The sequence below is a fragment of the Larus michahellis genome, chromosome 4, assembly GCF_964199755.1.
Source record: "Larus michahellis chromosome 4, bLarMic1.1, whole genome shotgun sequence".
Classification (NCBI taxonomy): Eukaryota; Metazoa; Chordata; class Aves; order Charadriiformes; family Laridae; genus Larus; species Larus michahellis.
Window position 1 is genome coordinate 92,212,232 of NC_133899.1, and position 23,172 is coordinate 92,235,403.

A 23,172-nucleotide genomic window follows, 5' to 3' on the forward strand; every position below is an offset into this window, starting at 1 on the left:
ATCCCCTTCGAGGTCTGTGAAACTGGAGCGTCTCAGGGAGATGAGTGGGAAACAAAGCACCAGTGCAAGAGGCAAGGTATAATTGTGTACACACAGTTCTTGCTTTCTTTGTGGCTGGATGAAGAAGGGAGAAGTAGTAGCATGACAGTGACAGTTTTGTACAAAGAGGGAAGGGGGAAGTGGTCAAAAACTAAGTGCCGATGCATAACAAACTAGTCAGTGATTGGCTGGCTGTCGGATGTCACGTTGAAAAGACCATGGCTTTTTAAAGTGTCTAACTAGCCCTGCACTACAGTATGACACACGGATTTTATCTGGACCCCATGTCACAGAACTCAGGTGACAATTTTACCTCGCAGATCCATACCAGGCAGCTGCTGCAAATCAGTCACTGAAATTCCAAGGAATCCACAAAAAGGTGAGAAACTCCTAGATGGTATCTTTGACATCGCACTCTGTCTAATGCTTTCTGCGGTGCTTTTGAAGAGATGGTGAAGGGAAGGGAGGAGGGAAAAAAATGGAGGAAAGGAGATCCAACACTTTCTTCTCCTGCTGGTTGGAAACTGGCTATAGGTGAGCATTTGTCTTGATCATTTTCAAGATAAGGAGAGCTTCATTCTGGGGACCCTTCTCCATGAACAAGTGCTATTGAATTGCTCTAAATACACCTCTGTAATACAAGATGCCATTATTCACGGACCTGGCATTAGCAGTTTTGGTCTTAAATGTTCACTTGAGATTAGCCAAGAAAATACAACATCATAACTTTGTGTCCATAGTCTAAAGTGTCTTTGTGGTGTCAAGGTTGTTCAGCCTGACATCTGCCACAACAACTGCACGCTACTCATCATGCAAATCACAGGAAGGATGGTTAATCTCAAGGGAGAAAAAGAACACCTCGACTCAGTCTGCTGCTGTTTAATGCAAGCTTTCACTAATTAGTTTCGCTAAGGAAGTAGACTCATATCTTGAATGTGTCTTCGAGACGAGAAGAAAACAGCCTTTCTGAGGTCATAAATAAATATATGAGAACTGTGAGTGACTTTTTTGGTATTCTTCTCCATGGTCTACAGAAGTCAGTGACAGAGTCACTTCCATTACAGTGGAAGGCAAAATTATTGATGTTTTGTCATTTTTCCACAGGGCATCCATTACAGCTATATCTGTACCTGGCAATGTGACCAATGACACAGGGCAATGTCGTTTAACATCATGAAATATGCTTGACAAGCTTAAGTTAGACAGTTAATCACCTACCATTCCTTGAATGCCCATTGGAGAGAGACACGCTTCTGAAGGATGGGGTCAGCTGCCTTCTGGAGGTGACTGCCGCAGGGAGGTAGAACAGCTGCTATGCTGAAACAGGCACCTGGTCAGAAGGCTCAGACAGAGCTTAAGTGACACTCAAATGTTCATGTCCTCTTCCAATCAACTGGAAATTTGCTTCAGATAGCTTGTGGCAGAGGATAGCACTGCACTGGGTCTTCTAAAGGCTAGGAAACCATTTAACAACTGGTTTTCTCCTCACCTCAGACTTGGTTCTAAGAATTAAAGGCTGCTCCAGCTGCTTTCTACCCTGCATCAAGGTCTGACAATTTGCTGCCACCCCAAAAGCATGTAGCGAGGAAGTGAGCAAAGTCATAAGGCTGCATCTTTTCAATTTGCTTGCTAGAGATGTTCGGGGAAGAGGCAGCCTTGCAGGTGATGTTGGTCAGGCAGTACGCTGCTCTGCCCAGATGAGGAAAGAGAAGGTGAGTTTGAACTCAGGGATGTTCCTGTTGTGGATTCTGTGCCTTCTGAAGGAGATGATGGGTTTTGTTTTCCATGGTCCCTTTCAATATGTGCTGAAATTGTTTCCTTTAGAGACCAGTCGTCTCTAAAGACTTAACGCTAGAAGCACTCAAGGTCCCGTAACAGCTGAGGATGGAATCATCCATCTTCCTATATAAGAGTATGGTGCGGTGCCAGAAGTTCCATGGTTTTGGTCAACCCTAAAGGTTTCACATCCTGCAAGCTTTGGCGAAGTAAAGGGCGGAATTCACCTCCGCCGACTTCAACTGGCCACACGCTAATCCTCTCGCCGAAGCTGGCGCTCTGCAATGTATCTGCAGTCAGCAAAGACAGGCAGGTGACTGCACACCTACCGAAGAGAGCTATCTTAGGATAAAATACATTCCTGTTGGTGGTCCTCATAAACCTCCATTAATTCAAATGGCAGCTTTGAAGGTGACGTTAAATGAGATGTTTGCATTTTTAATGGTGAAAGCCAGATTTAATGGTCCCAGCTGAATTCCCAACCAAGCACTGCTGGCGTACGTGCCTTCCACGGACTAACGCAGCAAGATTGTCTCCACTGCTCCAGGCCATCAGCTGGCCAAGGAAATTACCTGCATCAGGCATTTATCTTGCCTCTACCCATGCAGTGTATCCGGGGTGCTGAGATGAAACAATAATGATTCAATCTGTCATGTTTCGCTTGTTTATGGAAGTCTGTCTCCATGTATGCCACGGGATTTTACAAAGAGAGAAGAGATTATTCATGCTGGTTAGACTGTTCAATGATTCACATCTGCCTAGCTCGCCCCATTTTGACTTGTTCCTCTCTTCTTTTTAACTATCTCCTGCTGTCTTCCAAGACACTTATTTACCTTCCCACATCAAAATTAACAGCTGGTGGGGAGAGAGGAAGAGTCACGCTGTTTGACCTCGCCAGACAAAAAAAAAAAAAATAAGGTGTGAAATATAATTTTAACTTTTTTTCCCCCCACAAGATTCGTATTCACATCCCAGTATCGTGGGGGAAGAAGCGGGGTGAGCTGCCTCAGGGAATGGGGTGAAATAATTATTTGAGCCCTTATTCCAACGTCCTGTGAGGGCCAGACATTTTGTCCCACCCATGGTTCTCACAGTTTCTCTCTGAGAAGGAAGTCACCATGGGCTGATCTGCCAGACTGAATTGCTTATTGTCTGTACATAGGGCTCAAGAGAACAAAGCAACCACATTAAACTATACTTTATTAAAATAGAAATCAGTCACCAACACAAAAAACTACCGGCTATTTTAAGTACTCTCTACCACGTTTTCTGGGCATATGCAAAAGACAAAACTCGATCAGCTTTCATGCTGATTAAACTTGTGTGCTGATTGCCTAGAGCTTCCACACACTTTGGACAAGATTTGTCCCACCTAATCCTCGCTACATGAAACAAAGACACCTATCCCAGAGTCGTTAACACTGGGGTTTCTTTTCATTCAGACCAGAGGTACTTTGCAGACATGATTAATGTAAGCTATAATTGCTTGTTAAGGTATTTGTTTCCCAATACTGACTGCAAAAAGGACGTTCTAGAAATGAATTTTAAAAAGGGAGAGATAAACTGCAATCTGACTTTTCCTACATGCCGTATGTAGAATTTGGCCTTAGAATCAGTGCTTTGAATAACGCTTTGTGCTCGGAGCCTAAACACAGCAATCCCTCCCTAAATCAAGCTTGGGGTTACAACGAGATGGAGCAAGTCCAGAAACACCACCAGGACACCATGAAGGAAAGTCACGCTGGAGTTACCACCTCTCTCCTCTCTCCTTACAGGTCTCCCTGAAATCGCTCATTATGAATATTTCAACGGTACCAATCTTCCTTCCAACTGCAAGCAGCCAGGCTAATGGGACTAATCACAGCGGGGCTGTGGGAAAGACAGAGCCATCATATGCTGTCCTCAAGTTCATGGAGAGCTTCTGCCTCATCAGCGCTGCCTGTGGGATGGTAGGAAATGGCATGGTCCTTTGGTACCTTGGCTTCCGCATCCGCAGAAACCACTTCACTGTCTACATCCTGAACCTGGCCGCTGCCGACTTTGGGTATCTCCTCTGCATCGCCATTGAGACGGTTCAGTACCTGATGCAGTTCAACGTGGGAGTGCAGTTTGGGATATTCCTCTTCCTCGACCTTTTCATGTATGGGACCGGCTTGTACCTCCTGACCGCCATCAGCATTGAGAGGTGCCTCTCTGTGCTTTGTCCAATCTGGTGCCGAAGCCACCGCCCAAAGCTCTTGTCCGGCATCATCTCGGGTCTGCTCTGGGCTCTCTCCTTCCTACTGAACACGTTGGGTTATGTTTTGTGTACCCTCCGCCCCTCTGCCAGGAGCTGCCGGCTCATGCTCATCACCATCGGAGCCTTGGACTTCCTCTTCTGCACGCCCCTCATGCTGCTCTTCAGCCTCACCCTCTTCCTTAGAGTCAAGTGCAGCTCCCAAAACTTCCGAACAGGCAGGCTCTTCACCGTCATCATGCTCACCGTCCTCTTCTTCCTCATTTTCGCTGTGCCTCTGAGCGTCCTCATCCTCTTTGACTTCTTGGGTTACAAATTCCTCTACTCCCCGGAGATCGGCTTTGTGCTGTCCTGCGTGAACAGCAGTCTCAACCCCGTCATTTACTTCCTTGTGGGGAGCTACAGGGATCGAAGAATCAAGTTCACCCTCAAGTTGGCATTCCAGAGGGCCTTTGAAGATTCAGCCGATGACAAAGATGAACGGGAAACCCGTGACACAATGACTATGTCCTCCTAGTACCCTGCTGTGCCTAACACAGTAACATTGGTCTGGAGCTGAGGGCCGATAGTTTACAAATTGAAGAACTCTGAGGTGTTGGGGAAGGTTTATCCCACCTAACCTTCGATATCTTCATTGTAGATCCCTACCTTTTAGCTAGCGATTTTAAGCTCCATCTGTGGTTGGTGAAAACACATAAGCACCTGGACCACAGAATTTGTCTGACCTGTATTAGGACCACATTAGAAGTGCCTATTTCATTTCAGTGGCCATTAAATTATTTCAATTTGATAAGAAGAAATGTCTTGGTGTCTGCCTTTCATCAAAGGAATCCTGCTCAGAATTTGCAGCTCACTCAATAAATCTCTGTATTTCAGAGCGCAACAATATCGAATGCATAAATTCTCAGTCACTTTTTACTCGGATCTCTGAAAATGAGATGGGAACCAATCCTCTTGTTGAAATGAGTCATGAGAGTTGTGATGTAGTAGAAAAGGGCTCCAGCCCCTACCAACTTGCCTTACCACTTTATGTACTGACTTGCACGCTCCCTTTTCTTGTGTTTCAAAGAAATATAGGGCTGGAGTTGCATATTAATTTAGCTTCCTTCAGTCTGGGACAGAGTATCTGCATCTAACTACAGCATGTATTGAGTTATTATTTCTTCCTTTAAGAAGGACAGATGATAAGAACCACGGCTTCTAACATCTCCTCTACCAACAGAAATACATTCAAGGATAGGGAAAAAATAGGAAATAGAAGAAAGGTAAATAAATACAATTTTCAACAAATTATTCTCTATACCCAATCCCTTGAGATGCAAGATGTGATTATTTGAAGTGTCGTACTATCAGACTATGTAACATTTGCTCTTTTAACCTAAATTGACAGAAAAGGGCAATGCAGGTAATTTTCTTTGAGAAACCTTACAGATTTCCTCCTCATGCCTTCATCTGCAAATATTTTCCTAAAGGGAAACTACATTCTTCTATTGTCTATTGTGGTTTTTTTCTGTTCATTCATCTTTTTATTAATTTTGAAATGCACCACTTAAAAAAATAGGGGTTCACCCTAATGTCTGTAGTTGCTTTTTGCTTCCTGTTTACAATTGCTGAAAGCTGAAATTTGAGTTCCATTTCTACTATTCTTTAATTTTTAATGGTATTGTTATGCAATACACATATAGTTGATTCAGATTAGGTCTATGTCATCAATTATCTTTAGTAAGGTTTTTTTTTCCTTCTAGCTTCTACTGCTGAGGGGAAGAGAGCATCCATTTATCAGAAAACATGTTAAAAATGTTTTCCTTTTAATATCTGTAATCATTTTATCATTGGGAGAACCGAAACATTTCCGTTATTATTAAAAATGTCAAAAGCCTTTTTTTTTTTAAAAGGAAAACAAATTGTATTTTAAAACATTATTGTGCTCAGAAGAAGCCGTCAACTGATAAAAACTTATGAATATAAACTGTGAAAAACTTTCCATCCTGGCAGTTTGTCCTTAAACATACCCACCAGGAAGACACGCGGCATTTAATATGAACACATTTTACACATCACATTAATGTGAACACTTCACATCCACCCTTGGACACTTAAAAGGTGCTGCTTGCATATAAACCACCATCGTAGACACCCTCAATCATCCATGGTAAAAGACAAGCATTCTCAGCGGTGGCGTCTGCCAGATGTTTGCAGCGTATCTCCTGTGGTCCAAAAGAAGTCGGTGATGGGATCTGCAAGGAGATGGGGATCATTTGCAGGATTTTCCACCCTGAACTAACACCAAGACAATCAGCCCAGCCTGAGAATGAGAATGTCCTCAGCATCTGAGCTAAGTTTGTCCTCCAAGTTGCTCGGTATCTCTCTGGAAGGATGTCAGAGCATCCAGAAGATCAGTGGTCACGCATGAGAAGGGTATATTCCTCAGGGGCCACCATCCAGAAAAAAGCCCACATTTCTGCTTCCCAGCTGAAAGGAGACAGGCAGCCCAGGCCGCAAGTGTTGAGAGTGCTCCTCAACATGGTCCATGTGCCAGCGGCATGTGATGCCTGCAACGGATGGTGTCATCTGTTGCCCAAGGGCAGCAAACCTAACTCCGCTCCTCTGAGGAACTCCTAGATACCAGAGTCTGAAATCATCTTTATTTTCTCACTGATCTCAGCAGAAGGCACATACCTTACTGTTGGTATTTCTGCAGTGCAGTAAAGGCCTGGAGGAAGGGATGTGTATGGGCATGTGGATGCTTCAGAACGGTCCAGTTTTTCCACCACATGCAGGAAAATGAAAGACTCTCCGGTTCCTTCATTTGGTTCCCTTTCACAAGCCCCTGTCCCCCAGAAGTTATCCCCACCCTCCCCTTCAAGCAACTATCCCATTCTCCATTCCAAGAGCTTCTATCACAACCAGCCCTCTTCTCTCCCTCACCCCAACCTACCTCACACACACCGCAAAGAGCAACCTTCCCCTCGCAGCCCTCACTAGCATCAGCTGCCAAATTCCTTCTCTTGCACCTTTCATGGAGATGTGGTTTCATGCCGCAGGAAGGAAGGGGCAGCAGGTAGTAAGAGAAGGCTACGTCCTCTTCAGAAGGGGAGAATCAAGCTCAGCTAACTGGGGACAGAAGCAGGGGCAAGTACCTCTAGACAGGTATCTTTTGCATTATTTAGGTGTTGCACAAGCTCACAGTCAACAACCCACAAAGCAACTTGGGATTGGGCACAAAGAAGAGCAGAGAAGGTACAACAGGGCCAACAGGTCTTGGCAGGCCTTGCTGGTGGGACCCACGGTACGTTATGGAATCCCCACTTCAGGCCCTGCAGGTTGTATACTTTAAAAGTTTAACTGCGGAAAACATAGTCACTCATTCCTACCCAGGCCAGAAAAAGACAGCACGTCAAAGCAAGCGTCCATAGGCAAGAAGCTGTAGATAAAGGACTCGGTCTGATCCTAAGCTCTGTTTGATTTGAACTAAGAGAGGTGACAAAGTCAGGCAATCGCAACATCACAAAATGTGGATCGTGTCTGCTCAAAGAAAGGCAACCCCTGACTGCGGAGGTGGGGAAAGATCCTTGCTTCTTCACAGTGTGACCCCTGAAGACTGAGGGGCGTTTGTCCCCTGCAGCCAACACCTGCCCATTTCAAAACTTGCAGAGCCACATCCTTCACAGGCCTTTCTTCCTGTCCCTTTTATAAGTGGCACACAGCCAGCTTATTTCCTGTCTGCAGTATTTCTGTTAATTGCTGTGAATAAATTGCTATGTTTACTACCCTTCTGAAGTCCCTTTCAGTGCAGCCTCTTGAAATGCTTTATTTCTCTGGGGTCAGAGGTGAGCAATGAATCATCAAGGCGCTGTAAGAGCCCGGCTGCAGTTTGGAGAGGCTCTGTCTGTCAGCAGGAGGAAGAAATAGGCACCTTTTTACACAGACTGTGACAGAAAGAAGTCTCAGAAGCATCGCAGGGTGGAAGGTGAGGTCTGATCGTGTCCAGAAAGGACTACTGATGCCTAGCACCCAGGGAAGGAGGCCTCATTGTCTGATCTATCTCCCCCAGCCCAGGCGCATTGGACAAGCTGTTTTTCTCCTCGGGGTCTTGGCAGGATTTGGGGTGAGGCATTGCTCGGGAAGTAGGTTTTGAAGGAAACATTGGGAAAAGGGATACTGCCCCCCAGACTAATCCAATCTAAACCAAGTCTGATTTTCCAAGAAAGACGAAATGAAATAGAATTCCATTCCTCTGAGAACTTCCCACAACCTGTACTAACCACTCATTTATACATCCCTAGCATAACAGCATTTCGCCCCAGTACAAATACACAAAGAGCCTTTCACAGATGCAAGCAACATCCCAGACCATCGCTGACAATAGAAACCCCAGCAGGTAATTTTCTCCCCACCTATTGTAGGAGCAACCAGAGAAGTGGAGCAGAAACGTAAGATTGCTTCACAACATAAAAGAAACCTGTTCTCATCTGCTGCTGACTTCATCCCGTCCTCACCCTCCACACAGTGATAAACGCTCCTTCCTTAAGGCAACTGTTTCATTACATCACAGAAGACACACACTGAATCTGCAGACTGAAACATCTTCCCCGTCTTTTCCACACAAAGTGTTTCCCAGAAGATCCAATGGGATAAATTAGACACCAAGAGAAAGACGCTCCAGAGCTGATGCCAGATCCCAGCTTCTCTGAGAGCTCAGTTCAGCAGCACAGGGCAGAAGGTAAGCATTTGAGGACGGGGTTCAGCAGTGCCTCACCATCCACACGTTTTGCGGTGGGTTTTGTCTCTGCTGTGCCATTTTTCCGGTCCTCTCTCACAAGCGCACACACACGCAGTCACTATGAAGTCACGGCCTCCCCATCTGCTGCTCTGTCTGTAAGTAGCAACGTTTTCATCTGCTTCTTTTTCTTTACTCTGCTGAATGGGCTCCTTCTTTCTTCTTCTGCATGGATGCCACACTTAGCCAATCTCCACCTCTCCAAACTCCTGCATGATTTTGGCCGTCCTCAACATTTTGCATCTTGCTGTTACCTACACTCATAGTAACCACGCATGCCCCTTGAAAGCTATCTGTCCCAAGTCACAAAGCTGTAAGAATAAAAGCAATGTGTCAGTCACTAAATGTCCTCTGTCTCTTCTCTGATCCCAAGAGAAACAGAAAGTAGAGATGTATTTGATTTGGGGTATTTCGTCATGGCTGAGGAGCTCACAACACTTATTCCCGAAAGCAACACAAGCCAAGCCCATGGGACTAATCACAGCGGGGCTGTGGGAAAGACAGAGCCATCATATGCTGTCCTCAAGTTCATGGAGAGCTTCTGCCTCATCAGCGCTGCCTGTGGGATGGTGGGAAATGGCATGGTCCTTTGGTACCTTGGCTTCCGCATCCGCAGAAACCACTTCACTGTCTACATCCTGAACCTGGCCGCTGCCGACTTTGGGTATCTCCTCTGCATCGCCATTGAGACGGTTCAGTACCTGATGCAGTTCAACGTGGGAGTGCAGTTTGGGATATTCCTCTTCCTCGACCTTTTCATGTATGGGACCGGCTTGTACCTCCTGACCGCCATCAGCATTGAGAGGTGCCTCTCTGTGCTTTGTCCAATCTGGTGCCGAAGCCACCGCCCAAAGCTCTTGTCCGGCATCATCTCGGGTCTGCTCTGGGCTCTCTCCTTCCTACTGAACACGTTGGGTTATGTTTTGTGTACCCTCCGCCCCTCTGCCAGGAGCTGCCGGCTCATGCTCATCACCATCGGAGCCTTGGACTTCCTCTTCTGCACGCCCCTCATGCTGCTCTTCAGCCTCACCCTCTTCCTTAGAGTCAAGTGCAGCTCCCAAAACTTCCGAACAGGCAGGCTCTTCACCGTCATCATGCTCACCGTCCTCTTCTTCCTCATTTTCGCTGTGCCTCTGAGCGTCCTCATCCTCTTTGACTTCTTGGGTTACAAATTCCTCTACTCCCCGGAGATCAGCTTTGTGCTGTCCTGCGTGAACAGCAGTCTCAACCCCGTCATTTACTTCCTTGTGGGGAGCTACAGGGATCGGAGAATCAAGTTCACCCTCAAGCTGGCATTCCAGAGGGCCTTTGAAGATTCAGCAGATGACAAAGATGAACAGGAAACCCATGACACCATCAATATGTCCTCTTACATTTCTCCCATTTTTTGCCCAATCACCTTTCCAAATGGGAATACAAGGAAAGAGAGAGGAAGAACATAAAGATTCCTTTGAAGCTCTACACCCTAGATCCTGGGGGTGGAGGGAAAAGTGAATATACGAGTCTAATTTAGAGCTATACCAAGCCATGTTGCTAGCCCCATATCTTAATCCTAATTTCAAATGCATGTCTGTTTATTTGGGCTGCTCCATGGTAAAGCATGAGAAGTGTCTTTGTGACTAGCTTGCTTCACTTACTGCCACTCTCTTTGGGTGCGAAGTTTAATAAACAGCGTTTTAAAATGGCTCTGCCTGGTCTTTGTTTGCTTTTGTCTCTCCCCTGTCACTCTAGAACCAACATTTCAGCTCCTTTTCCACCAACTTTCTCACTTCTAAAGCCATTGCATATTTCACATCTTGTCAAAAATGTCTTTTCAAAACTAATTACAAAACCAATTATTGTTTGCAATAAAGCATTAAAGCAATCTCCCTTCACAGTCCCTACCCCCCAAGCATTTATTCTTTAAAAAGAAACAGAAATCATTTGTTCAAAAAGAAACACGGAAGCAAGAATACCCACAATGTGTTGGAGAGCAGGAGAGCTACGTGGAAGCTATACATCTCTGCTCATGTGCTCCTCCCCAGGTGTCTGCCACCAGGGGACTCACCAGAAGGAGCCTGCCAAAACCACCCCAGCCACAAACTGGACACCTTCTCTGAAAAAAAGGGGGGGATACAGAGACATTTTGGAAATTTTTGTGGGGGTAAAAATGAAGGGATGAACTTCTAGGGGAGATGGTGGTGCAGAATTGCTGACTACATCTCAAATCGTGGGACACGTCCCTGCAGTAAAGCTGACTGGTCGCAGAAATACCAGTGGGGTTAATTCAAGGAATTAAGCCAAGGAAAGGGCTGGGCCAAGGCTGCTGCATGGGCTCTTGGACACTCTACACGGCATCTGCCATGTCAGACTTAATCCTCAATGCACCACTCACCTTGGGTTTTCCTTAAGAGAATGGATATTGTCTGAGACTAGAATTAAAATGCTAATGCTATTTAAGATGTCAAAATTATAACAAACTTCAAAGTACAGACACTGTTATTCTGCTGTTTCTATTAGGGTAGGAAAGTAACCTCAGGTTAAACACGTTCTGAGAACACTTCCCCTGAGCTCAACCTGATGACACTAGTCAGTGAGGTGACACCTCCACCATCTTGCTGAAGGAGCTGTCTCCTACCTTCAATCTTTCTTCGACTCTTCAGAGGATCTCCATAGCACAACAAACCCTTGACCGTCTTGGGAAGTCCCTGATCGTCCTACGGCCTTAATGCTCCTTCTTCTTCCTATCATTTCCCAGGTGCAGAACCACTCCTGGTCATGCCCGTCCCTTCCTCTGACATCTCCACCCACTCCCTGCACCTGGGATGCCAACGGAGTCCCCTCCACAGCACCCAATGAGGCAGAGCACTGGCCTTGTCTCTGCTTGCCGTGATAAATCACCAGTATTCAGATAGAGAACAGAACGAGGGCTTTGCCCACTGCCTCTAATCACATCCCTGACACCATGTGTGGAATCTCAGATTACATTTTGTGGGGCACATCGTGCTGCCAATGTGCTTTTATCTACAAGTGGTTCCTGTCACACAATGTCATCCTCTAGCATCAGAGGGACTGGCATTTTCATTGCTTATTTTCTCTTTTTCTTGCATGTGTTTTCCATCTTTGGAATACCTCTTCCTGGGAGCTATTGCCTATGCTTGTCATCCCCAAGACTGACGTCCTCAGGTGCAGGTGACAGGTACAACTCCTCCAATAGATCAGGTAAAGCCTGGTTGCTCAGGCATGACGCTAACTGGAGCCACTGGTGCCATGGGCAGGTGATGAACGGGTGGGGTCAGGGCAAATAAGGCCTTTTGTTGCCTTTGGGACCCTGCAAGAGAGAATCAGAGAGCCTCTCACAGACAGTTTCCTGTGCTACATTGTTCAGTCAGGCTTCATGAGATGAAGTCCTTTTATTCCCCTTTCCCACCATTTTGGAGCTCTAAAAATCAGCTCATCATTGTCCTTCAATGACAGCATGTGTCCTTCTTCCTTTGCCTCCACTGTGGAAAACATTTCCCAGCATCGTCCCTTATTGGCACAGTGCTCCTCACTCTTCCTTGGCCTCCAAGCGGAAGATCTTGCTTGCCCTTGGCTTGGTGAGGGTTGCCTCCTATGGTTTTGGAGCTCCAGCTGAGTTACTTGCAGGACATTCCAGGTTCTGCAAACTGTTTTGGAGAAACCTGTGTATGGGGTCAAAGTGCCCCCAGGGAGATCAGGGGGAAGTCTTGGACAACCATGGACACAGCAAACACCAGAGGCCACTCGCATGGTGGCAAGACACTGGACGACGTTAGAAGGAGAGGAAGGGGGTGACGTGGCCAACTCTTACTGACAAGATCGCCGTCCATGGGACACGTGAGGGGCAGCTGTCACCAATGTGATGAGATTGTGAGGAGAGTCTTCTGACCACAGGACGTGAATCTCTGGGCAGAGGTCTGCCCCTCAGTCATGAGGAAGGAGGCCAAAGCAGAGCGGGTGTCCCCAGCAGTGATCACTGCCCTTTTTCTCCTGGAAGCCTGGAGGCTGCGTGTGCTGGAGCTCCTGCAGCAGCACTGTGCCCAGCAGCACCAGGAGGTAGGAGGCTGGGGGCGGTCCAGGTACAGGGCTGGAGGGGTGGGAGCCTGTCCTGGGCATGGCAGGGAATGGGGTCCTTTCTGGCATAGCCTGGGGCTGGCGCGGGGCCATGGGAAAAGGTGGCAAGTGCTGGGAACGCTGCTGCTCATCGTTTCCTTCTGATTCCTGGTCTCTCCTAGTAGGTGGTGGGAGAGGGAGAAGGCGGCCACCCAGAGCAGGGTCATTCACCATGATGGAGACCAACACAACAAACCTCTCTCTGAACTACATGGATTCTGGATACGAAGACACTCAGGAAGATCGAAAATATTGGTGCATAACAGAAAATTATCCTACATTGATAATTTCAGGTGTTTTTCTTTTTGTTTCCCTGTGTGGACTTGTGGGGAATATGGTGGTCATATGGTTCCTGGGCTTCCAGATGAAGAAGAACCCCTTCACTGTCTATGTTCTTAACCTGTCCATTGCTGACTTTTCTCTGCTCCTGCTCAGCCTTGTTATACTTACATTACACTTTATTTCAGCGGTCAATTGTTTTTCCCCATTTGGTTATAACGTGATCAATTTTATCCTGACGATTCTGCCTGTGTTTTGCTATTATGCCAGCATGTATCTCCTGACAGCAATGAGCATGGAGAGGTGCGCCTCTGTTTTGTTCCCAATCTGGTACCGGTGTCACCGCCCAAAACGCTTGTCAGGCATCATGTGTGGGGTGCTCTGGGCTCTCGCCGGACTTGTTTCTTTGGCTTTCATTGGTTGTCCTTTACATTTTCCTAGAGACTGTCTTAAAGTATTTCATGGTTTCAGCACTGCGAATTTTCTCATTTTTGCTTTTTTCCCACTCCTTTCTAACCTTTCCCTGTTCATCAGACTCCGATGTGGCTCACAGAGACAACACCCAGGAAAACTCTATGTTGCCATCCTCCTGAGCATGATCTTCATGTTCATCTTTGGGCTTCCTCCCACACTGGGGTTTTTGCTTGATGCTTTTGATATACCCCCATATATATTTTTCATTTTTTCCCTGCCGGCACCCCTGAACAGCAGCATCAACCCAGTCATTTACTTCCTGGTGGGGAGCTACCGGCAGCGCCGGTTCCAGGGCTCCATGAAAGTCGCCCTCCGCCGAGTGTTCGAAGAGAAAGCAACGAGTGAGGAGGAGAGCCGTGTGCCTGAGGACACTATGGTGGAGACCACTGTCTAAGGCACTGCTGGCAAGGAGGCCTGGAGACGTGAAGCCTCGCAGGCAGCCAGAAGGAGATGGAGGCGTGGGGACACGTAGCACAGAGCCAGCGCTGCACTGCTCAGCCAGTGCCTGTGCCCGGGCTGTGTTCCCATTGCCATGACCCTCCTTGCTCTGGCCCCAGACAATAAACTCTGGCCCCTTTGCCCATCAGCTGATGAGTTCTGTGGTGTTTTGTGGGATCTCTTGCCTGGGGAAGGTCTGACACATTTGTACCTTGGGGAGCTCTGGCCACCTCTGCTGGCCAAGCAAGACAGGGCTCTGCAAAATGGGTTGCAAAAATGGGCAAACCAAGGGGTTCTGGTTGGTGATGGGGGAAGTAGTGGTGTAGGGAATAAGGCATAGGGGAAAATTAAAGTTTGGAGACTGTTGGAATCTTTCTATGATGGCATGACTGGATGGATAGATGAGGGAAGGGCAGTGGATGTTGTCTATGTTGACTTCAGCAAGGCACTCGACACGGTGTCCCCCAACATCCTCATAGGGAAGCTTAGGAAATGTGGGTTTGATGAATGGACAGTGGGGTGGATTGAGAACTGGTTGAAAGACAGAGCTCAGAGTGTCGTGATTAGGGGCACAGAGTCTAGTTGGAGGTCAGTGACGAGTGGTGTTCCCCAGGGGTCAGTGCTGGGTCCAGTCCCAATCAATATATTCATCAATGACCTGGACGAGGGGACAGAGCGTACCCTCAGCAAGTTTGCCAATGACACAAAGCTGGGAACGTGGCTGACACACCAGAAGGCTGTGCCACCATACAGAGAGACCTGGACAGGCTGGAGACTTGGGCAGAGAGGAACCTTATGAAATTCAACCAGGGCAAGTGTAGGGTGCTGCACCTGGGGAGGAATAACCCCCCGCACCAGGACAGGTTGGGGGTGACCTGCTGGAGAGCAGCTCGGTGGGAAGAGACCTGGGAGTCCTGGGGGACAACAGGATGCCCATGAGCCAGCAATGGGCCCTTGTGGCCAAGAAGGCCAATGGCATCCTGGGGGGCATCAAGAAGAGTGTGGCCAGCAGGTGGAGGGAGGTCATCCTCCCCCTCTGCTCTGCCCTGGGGAGGGCACAGCTGGAGCGGTTCAAGGAGGACAGGGAACTGCTAGAGAGGGTGCAGCAGAGGGCTACCAAGATGCTGAGGGGACTGGAACATCTCTCTGATGAAGAAAGGCTGAGAGATTTGGATCCCCTCAGTCTGGAAAAAAGACAACTGAGGGGGGATTATCAACGCTTATAAATACTGAAAGGGGGGGTGTCAGGAGGATGGGGCCAGGCTCTTCTCAGTGGTGCCCAGTGACAAGACAAGAGGTAATGGGCACAAACTTGAGCATAGGAAGTTCCACCTAAACAGAGGTCCCGCAGAAGCTCTTTGTGCTGGAGCTCCTTCAGCAACCCTGTTCCCAGGAGAACCAGGAGGTAGAGGCCGGGGACAGGCAGGTGGGAGATGCCTCCTGGCCAGGGACATATTAGGCCCCTGGGGAGCTGTGGCCACCTCTGTTATCCAAGCAAGGCTGGATTGTAGAAAGGATTGCAAAAACGGGCAAGCCAAGGGAGTCAAGTGGGCATCTTGCCGGCACCGCTGCACCCACACTGAAGTGAACGGCTGAGCAAGGAGTAGAGGCCATTGCTGCCGTGCGAAGCAGCCATGTGGTTTGTCCGTGAGGAAGTGCAGCCCCCTCCTCACCCTGGTTCCCCCAACATGGAGGCACTGCGACGGCAGAGCTGGTTGTACCTCTATGTCTGTTGCGACTGTGGTGGGAGGTGGAGGGTGACGACTCCTTGGAGAGACACTCAGTCCTGGAAGCTGAGCAGGATACCCTCGTGAAGAGGCTAGCTGGCAGCTCACCCCCACCAAAATCCCCTTCCCAGCCCAACTGAACCCCTCTGCCTTCTCCAGGGCGGCGCAGACTCCCCCGAGAAGGAACAGGAGCCCCAGACCCTGCTGCTCACCCACACCCTGCTCTTGGAAGGCTGCGGGGACACATCCAACACGGGGTTGGCAGTGATTTCGCAAATATCTGTGGGGTTGATGCCTCTAGATGGCAGGAGAGGGGTATGGATTGCACAGAGCATCCTTGCTTTTCTGTCTAAGGAGTCGGTCAGCAGAGCCGGCCCTGCACTCCTGGCCGGTGGGAAGATGAACAAGCCAACATCAGATGGGGCTGCAGAGTTGGAGAAGAAACGAGCATTCTCTTGAAGTGGGAGTTTGATGTACTGTTTAACTCCAGGGTTAAATCATTCTGAGAAAAGCACGGGTTCGATAGCGCCGAGGGATTACGAGTGGCGCATTCCTGGTGCTCACGCTCGTGCCGAGAATTTCACACAAGGTGCTGCTTTCCAGCTCCGCTCCAGGGGAGCACGGCTTTTTGCAACAGACTGTGTACGGCTGGATGGCGCGACCCAGGCCACCACCGTTTGAGCTTCTTGTTTTGACCAGAGGGTTTTAATGGGTTTAGTTGTCATGGCTCTGTACCTGTACTGTCCCAAGTGATCGATTTCCATTCCAGCCTCTCCGGTGACGTGTAGCACTGGGCTGAGGGACAAGCCAAAGGGCAGAGAAACTTCTGTCACCATCCTAGGTCCTGCGCTGCACCCAGGCCTGGGTCTGCACTGCGAAATGCCTTTTCTCCCTCCACCCTCTCCCTGCCAGCAGCATCTTCTCAACCTTGGCCTTGTGCTCGTACTAAAGTTAGTGCAGCCTGGTGGGGAGCCACACCAGGAAAGAAAACCAGCTCACAAGCAATGGTTTGTTGGTGGCTTAGTTCACAGGCAAAGTAGAGCCAGTGTACCCCCCCGCCCCCAGCTCCTTGATAGCAAGGGCTGAGAGCCACAGAGTCTTCAGGCAGGGCTGTGCTTTCGGGGTTGTTTCATTTTAACCCTGCTCCTCATGTTTTTCTAGAAGAGGAGCAAACACACCAGAAATGAATACGGACCTCAGGTTATGGTTGCGAAACGGCATTTGCTCAAGCGAACCAGGAAGGCAGCCTGGAGAAAAGTCGGAGGAACCACCAGAGGCGGTTCCAGTCCATACCGCTTGCGTGCAGACAACCCACGTGATATGCAGACAAAACTCAGCTTGCAGCACAGGCAGTGCATGTCAGGGAAAGCCTTCCAGGGGCCATCCCAAACATGTGGTGATTTGCCTGGTAACAGAACTGAATGTGAAGGCTCCACATAATCTCCACATGGTTTGGCAGCCACCTGAGATAGATACACACACAAGGCTTTGCCCAGCAATTGCTCTGCCCTGCTGTGCCAAGCTTTCTTATCCACCCACAGTCTTAGCAAGAGCTAGTAACAAAAATCAGCAGTGAAGAAGGGGAAGAAGACGACAGCCATCAGGACCACAACACAGAGAGTCCTTGGGGGACATTGCCATGAGGAGCACAAGACCCTGGCAAGCAGGGTTAGACCAGACAACACCAGGGTCAGCACCGATAAGAGGTAGCTCAGGACAAAGATGCTGAGCGCCACAGGGCAGAAGTAGAGGGTGAGGGTGAGGAGGAAGGAGAGGGCCCAGAGCAAGGCACACAGGAGCTCTGGGAAGCGCCAGGAGCGGTGGCAGGGGCAGCGGGATGGTGGGAGGAGGGACAGAGACGTGGCGGCACTGAAGCCCATCAGGAGGTAGACGCTGGCGGTGAAAGCGAAGACGATGGCCGTGTTCAGCAGAGTTGTCACATCCTGTGAGCCCAGCCTGTGACAAAGGCTCTCTGGGCCGTAATATGTCCCCGCTGGTATAATTGTGTTTCCCACATATTAAACATTTCTAATTCCTCCAGTCCCACCCCGAGATCCACGGGGTCCCTTTTCCTCCAGTCATTGCGATTGCGAATCCTCCCGGGGCGGTTTGCTCCCGTTATAGTTTCCTTCCCTCATCCATCCCCGCAGCTGGAATGGTCAATCCCTTTGCATGTGTCTGAAGTTCCCACAATAGTAACAGTCTCTTCCATCATTCCTTCTCATTCCCTTTTGCCTTCTTTCCAGTTTTAGTCCAGACCCTGTACCCGGTCTTCTTCCCCCTCGGCCCCTGTTTCTGCCTGGCAAGAACCTTGCCAAAGCCATGGCCAGAAAATTTGCCTCCTGATCTTTCGCGTTCTCTCTTTCTTTAATCTGCTCAGCTTTCTGCTGTTCCTCATGCCCATCATATACAAACAAAGCAACACTCAAAATCTTCTGCAAATTCTCCCCCTGCCATCCGGGCATGTGTTCTTTAAAGTATTTCCGTATATCATGTGGCTGCCTGATCCACAGAGACACTAATTGCGAGCGCTTCGTTAAAATTTTGTGCGGTCTGTCCCGGTTTCAGCTGGGATAGAGTTCATTTTCTTTCTAGTGCCTGCTGTGTTTCAGATTTGGGATGAAAGGAATGTCGATAATGCATATTGTTTTAGGTGTTGCCAGGTGATGTTTATATTATTCAAGGACTTTTTTTCAGCTTCCCATAGAAGCTGAGAAGGAGCATGGACAACAGTGGAATGGCCAGAGGAATATTCCGTACCATAGACGTCCTGCTCAGGATGGAAATGGAAGTTGGCTGGTGGGCAGGAATCTGTGATCACTGCTTGGGACGAGCTGGGCAACCAATTCACCAGGTGGTGAGAGTAACTCATGCCTTGTATATTTTTTTGCCATTATTATTGTTATTTTCCTTTTCCATTATTATCCTATTAAACTGTCTTTATCTCAACCCACAAGGGCTTTTTTTCCCCCTTTCCCCTCTTTTTCTCCCTCTTCTCCCCACCTTTCTGGGGGGAAAGGAAGGGGGAGTGAGCGAGTGGCCGCGTGGTCCTTGCTGCTGGCTGGGGTTAAACCACAACAGTGGTCATTCCCCCATATTTCGACAAAGCTTGTGGGAATTGGGCCCAAAAATCACTAAGATGTTCATCTGGCCTTTGCACTCCTGTACCTTAGCCCAACTTACCCCCAATTCTCTGCATGCCCTAATTGCTTCTACTAAATTTCGGAGTGCAGTTTGGCAGGCGGCTCTCTCATTTGCATTATTTGAATCCCGATTAGGATCATTTGCCGGCCAGGGCGTTTCTGCTCCCCCAGCTTGTTGTGCTACTTCTGCATCTTTCTTAACTATCCTTTCCAATTCAGCTGGCCGAAACAATGCTCTTAAAAGTACTTGGGTATCTCCCCAATTCGGGTTATACCCTGTGCATATATTAGAAAACAACTGAGCACATTTTTCTGCATCCTCTCTCAGTCTCGTCATTTTGCTCCCCCAGGAAGCTAAATCGCTAGGATTCTAAGGCTGATCGGTAAATACGTGCCACTCAGGGGGAACCCCACCACCTCCCAGTAGCATAGCAGCAGGATTAGGTAAGACATTAAAAGTCATAGGATAAGAGTCCAGCAGCCAGCAGAGTGGAATCAGAAGACAGAGAAGGAGCAGTAGATATCTAAGGTAGAGCGGACGCGGTTGTGACGTTATCTGAGGCTTCGTCCAGGGCAGTAGCCTCCCCTACTGCAAGCGTTACCTTTGGCGATGCCTCGTTCATCCCACACCTCGGACTTGGGTGTTTCCTCCCCAGTGCTCAGTCATCCCAGTCATCCGAGTAATCCGTTTGTCCTGGGAACCAATCCCCTAGGCGATATCACAGAAAGGTAAGGCTGCGCTGATCAAAGGTCCCTTGCGGTGGCCACCGTTCTGCTGAGTTTCCATCTCCGGTTATAAATGGCCAGCCTTCTTTGCATAGGGTAACTGCGTGCTTTTTTGATAGCCTTGCTGTAGCATAAATTCTTTCCCAGTTTTGCTGTACCTTGGCCCCTTCTCTACGCTGGGTTTATTTCCCATTATTTTCCACCACTAAAAGGGACTTGAACCCCGAGGCACTCGAACCGTCTACCACGCGCACCTTACGCTGATCAGGAGGCACACTGCCTAAAGCTGCAGCACAGGAGAGGCTCAAACTCACCCTGATACCGAGAGAGACTCAAAATCCCTACACTGTTTTCTAATTAACGAATTGTCACACCCACCCCTCAGCACCTCCCACTCCAAAGGTCCTAGGTGAGCTCACCCAATGCCAGCAGTCAGATGTTTGGAGACGAGAGGATCCAAAGATGGTGGCCTAGGGTCCCACCTGGGGTGCCAGACTGTTAGAGAATTTTCTTCGCCCTAGTTTTCCCATAGGCGAGTCTCAGGCAAAAATCCTCCAAATAAATAATTTATTCAAGTGGTACAGCAGCAAGGACTGGGTGTCTCCAGAGAGGGACCCAGAACAAAGAAATTCCTGGACAATTATACCCTTACAATCTACGCATCTGCTCTTCATGTGCTCTTCACGCCCTTTGCACGCCCCACCTGGTCCAATGGTAATTTCTGGTCTGGGGGGTCTTCTTAGTCTTTGTTTTCTTCTTTCCCTGTCTCCGCCCAGACCGTTAACTGTTCTTATCGTGTTGGGTTGCAGCCTCTACTGATGGTTGTAGCTTCCTTATCTCCTGGTTCCTACCGGTCTCAGGGCCTTCCTTTGTGTAACTAGGCAGAAGTTCAAACCAAGTTCAACTTATCTAGGTGAAAACTTGCAGCTGGGAAGCTCTAGACGTGAGTGTAAAGACCCGTCTTTCCACACCTCTCTGATGAAGAAAGGCTGAGGGATTTGGGTCTCTTCAGCCTGGAAAAAAGATGACTGAGGGGAGATCTTATCAACGCTTGTAAATACTGAAAGGGGGGGTGTCAGGAGGATGGGGCCAGGCTCTTCTCAGTGGTGCCCAGGGACAGGACAAGGGGTGACGGGCACAAACTTGACCATAGGAAGTTCCATCTCAACACGAGGAGGAACTTCTTTGCTGTGAGGGTGGCAGAGCCCTGGCACAGGCTGCCCAGAGAGGTGGGGGAGTCTCCGTCTCTGGAGACATTCAAACCTGCCTGGACGCGTTCCTGTGCCACCTGCTCTGGGTGACCCTGCTCTGGCAGGGGGTTGGAGGGGATGATCTCCAGAGGGCCCTTCCAACCCTACGATTCTGTGATTCTGTGACCCACTGTATTAGTGCTCGGTGGATAATTCCCTATTTCTAATCATGATGCCTGGTTTCAAAAATCTAAGGCCCAGCTCCTTGTTTTCTTACAGGACAATGGAGAAACGGGCTGTTCTCACCCTTCTACTGGCAGCGATGGCAATGGCCAGTGTGGATAACAGGGATCTGGACAACAATATGGTGGCAAAAATGATAATAGGGTTTGCTGGAATGATGAACCTCACCTCTGTAATGGTTTGCCTACCTACCCCCAACTCAGCAGAAGATCTTCTACCGATTTCTGTTAATGTACCACTAGCCCTCAAGTTTATAAGGAAATAATATAATAATTATAGTTTTAATGTCAAAAACAGTTACGGCCATATCACCTATAGTTGGTCACCTGATGTGGTCAATGCTAGTTCAAAATGGGACGCAAGATGTAATTATAACTTCTGACCTGGCACTCAGGCCAAGGGGTGCAATGATGGTGAAAATGGTGCCATACCGTGGCCTAGTGTCCCCTGGGGAGCTAATGGCTATAATGCTCGATGGGGCTCTGACGATCACTCCTTACAGTACACAGAACCATTAAATGCCTGAAAAAGACAGCAGTGAACACCCCAGTGTGTGCAACGAGTCCCAGACCGAGGCAAGGACCCGTATCCCTTCAATTGCCTGTGGGCTGGACACCCCCATGCCCCCAGGCCTAGCTGGCATGGGCGAGAAGATAAGGCACCTCGCCCGGCAGAAAAATCTCCGCTCTGGGACTGCCAGGTGGATATCGGGCGTAAGGACATAGACAAGATGCCATTACTGTGGATCTGCCCTCCTGTTAGGGGTGCTCTGGTACGAGGCTGCCTGTGTAGCAATACCAGTTACTCACAGCCCTCTACTAGCCATTGTAGTAAAGACGATGGCGATTACTGCCCTTATTTCATGTTATCAACAGGTTCATACCGGACATCCACTGTCTGTGCACCCCCTAGCCTAGTGTGGGCCTGTTCTGATGGCCACCTGTATTCCCGACTATATCCAGCCATCCCTGGACTCTTGTACGCTAGCCGTACTCTCTCTCTGTCCCATCTAACAGGAAGGACGCACGCCACACAAGTGGTGGGATCATAGTCTAAGGGATTTACGGAATGGGTGGTAGGAAGCCCCATCACGAGTTAGATGGTGGATGGAATCGTTATTCAGGGCATTCTGGAACTAGGCCTACAACTGTCAGCCTTAGCCAACGCTACATCCGATAGCCCAGGTACTCTTAAACAATCGCTTACAACCTACCAGTAAAATGACTCACCAAAACCGAGCCGTGTTGGATTTGATGCTATTAGAGGAGAGAGGCGTATGTGGAGTCCTGAACCTGTCGGTAGCTGAGTGCTGTATCCACATCCCACACGTACCAAGGCCCCGCTAAAAAAGCGAATCAATAAGATGAAGAAGGTGGCAAGAGACTCAGGACACAATCGTTGCACTAGGAACGAATCGGCTGGGGAAAGTTTTGGATATATTGAGGTCTTCTTTGTCAGGATGGCTAACTAGCCTCCATCGGTCTTTGATAATGATTACAGTTACGGTTATTGGGATTTGTATTATGATAAGCTGCATTAAGCGCACAATAGTGAGATCTGTATCAATCGTGAAGTATACTCCCTGAAAACCTGTTTGTGTTATTGATGTCCCAATACAACCTTACGACAACCAAGGAACAATGACCCTTAGTGAGCATCAAGCTCCCCGAGACTGTGTTCCCTTTTACTTTGGTGGCAAGAGGTGACCATACCACCACTCCCAAGAAACCAGTCAAATCATGACTGTGGTCAAGGGGTGGATTCTGTGACAGGTGCACCCACCCTGATAGGGACCAAAATTTCTCAAAAACTTGGAAGTTGCAGTTTGGGGTCAGGCCACCCGGTCCACACGGTGACCACGATGACGTAAACACTGCAGCTGAAAGACAAGCAAGATAAGGCCCTCAACCAATGAAATCTAACATGACCATATACGACCACAGATCAGATTCGACGACGGCATAAACGGAGCCCCACCGGAGGGCAAATTGAGATAGTCCTCCTTGGA

At 48.6% G+C, this 23,172-nt stretch overlaps 3 protein-coding genes across 4 annotated transcripts; all 3 read left to right on the plus strand.

Annotated features, from left to right (window-relative positions):
* Positions 1-293: 293 nt before the first annotated feature.
* LOC141741637 (proto-oncogene Mas-like) lies at positions 294-5,925 on the plus strand. Of its 2 annotated transcripts, XR_012586440.1 has the most exons (3): positions 294-418; positions 3,591-5,316; positions 5,797-5,897. XR_012586440.1 is itself a non-coding variant. In XM_074582486.1 (2 exons), exon 2 carries the CDS (start codon positions 3,612-3,614, stop codon positions 4,566-4,568), a length of 957 nt encoding a protein of 318 aa, XP_074438587.1. In that variant the 5' UTR covers positions 294-418; positions 3,591-3,611; the 3' UTR covers positions 4,569-5,925. The 2 variants fall into 2 exon arrangements, 1 of the variants encoding a protein (XP_074438587.1); XM_074582486.1 differs by having other exon boundaries at positions 3,591-5,925.
* A 3,322-nt stretch (positions 5,926-9,247) lies between these two features.
* LOC141741638 (proto-oncogene Mas-like) lies at positions 9,248-10,273 on the plus strand. Its single transcript, XM_074582488.1, has one exon. The coding sequence runs from the start codon at positions 9,248-9,250 to the stop codon at positions 10,271-10,273; it is 1,026 nt and encodes a 341-aa protein (XP_074438589.1).
* Positions 10,274-13,101: 2,828 nt separating this feature from the next.
* LOC141741639 (proto-oncogene Mas-like) lies at positions 13,102-14,243 on the plus strand. The gene has a single exon (XM_074582489.1). The coding sequence runs from the start codon at positions 13,117-13,119 to the stop codon at positions 14,089-14,091; it is 975 nt and encodes a 324-aa protein (XP_074438590.1). The 5' UTR covers positions 13,102-13,116; the 3' UTR covers positions 14,092-14,243.
* Positions 14,244-23,172: the final 8,929 nt, after the last annotated feature.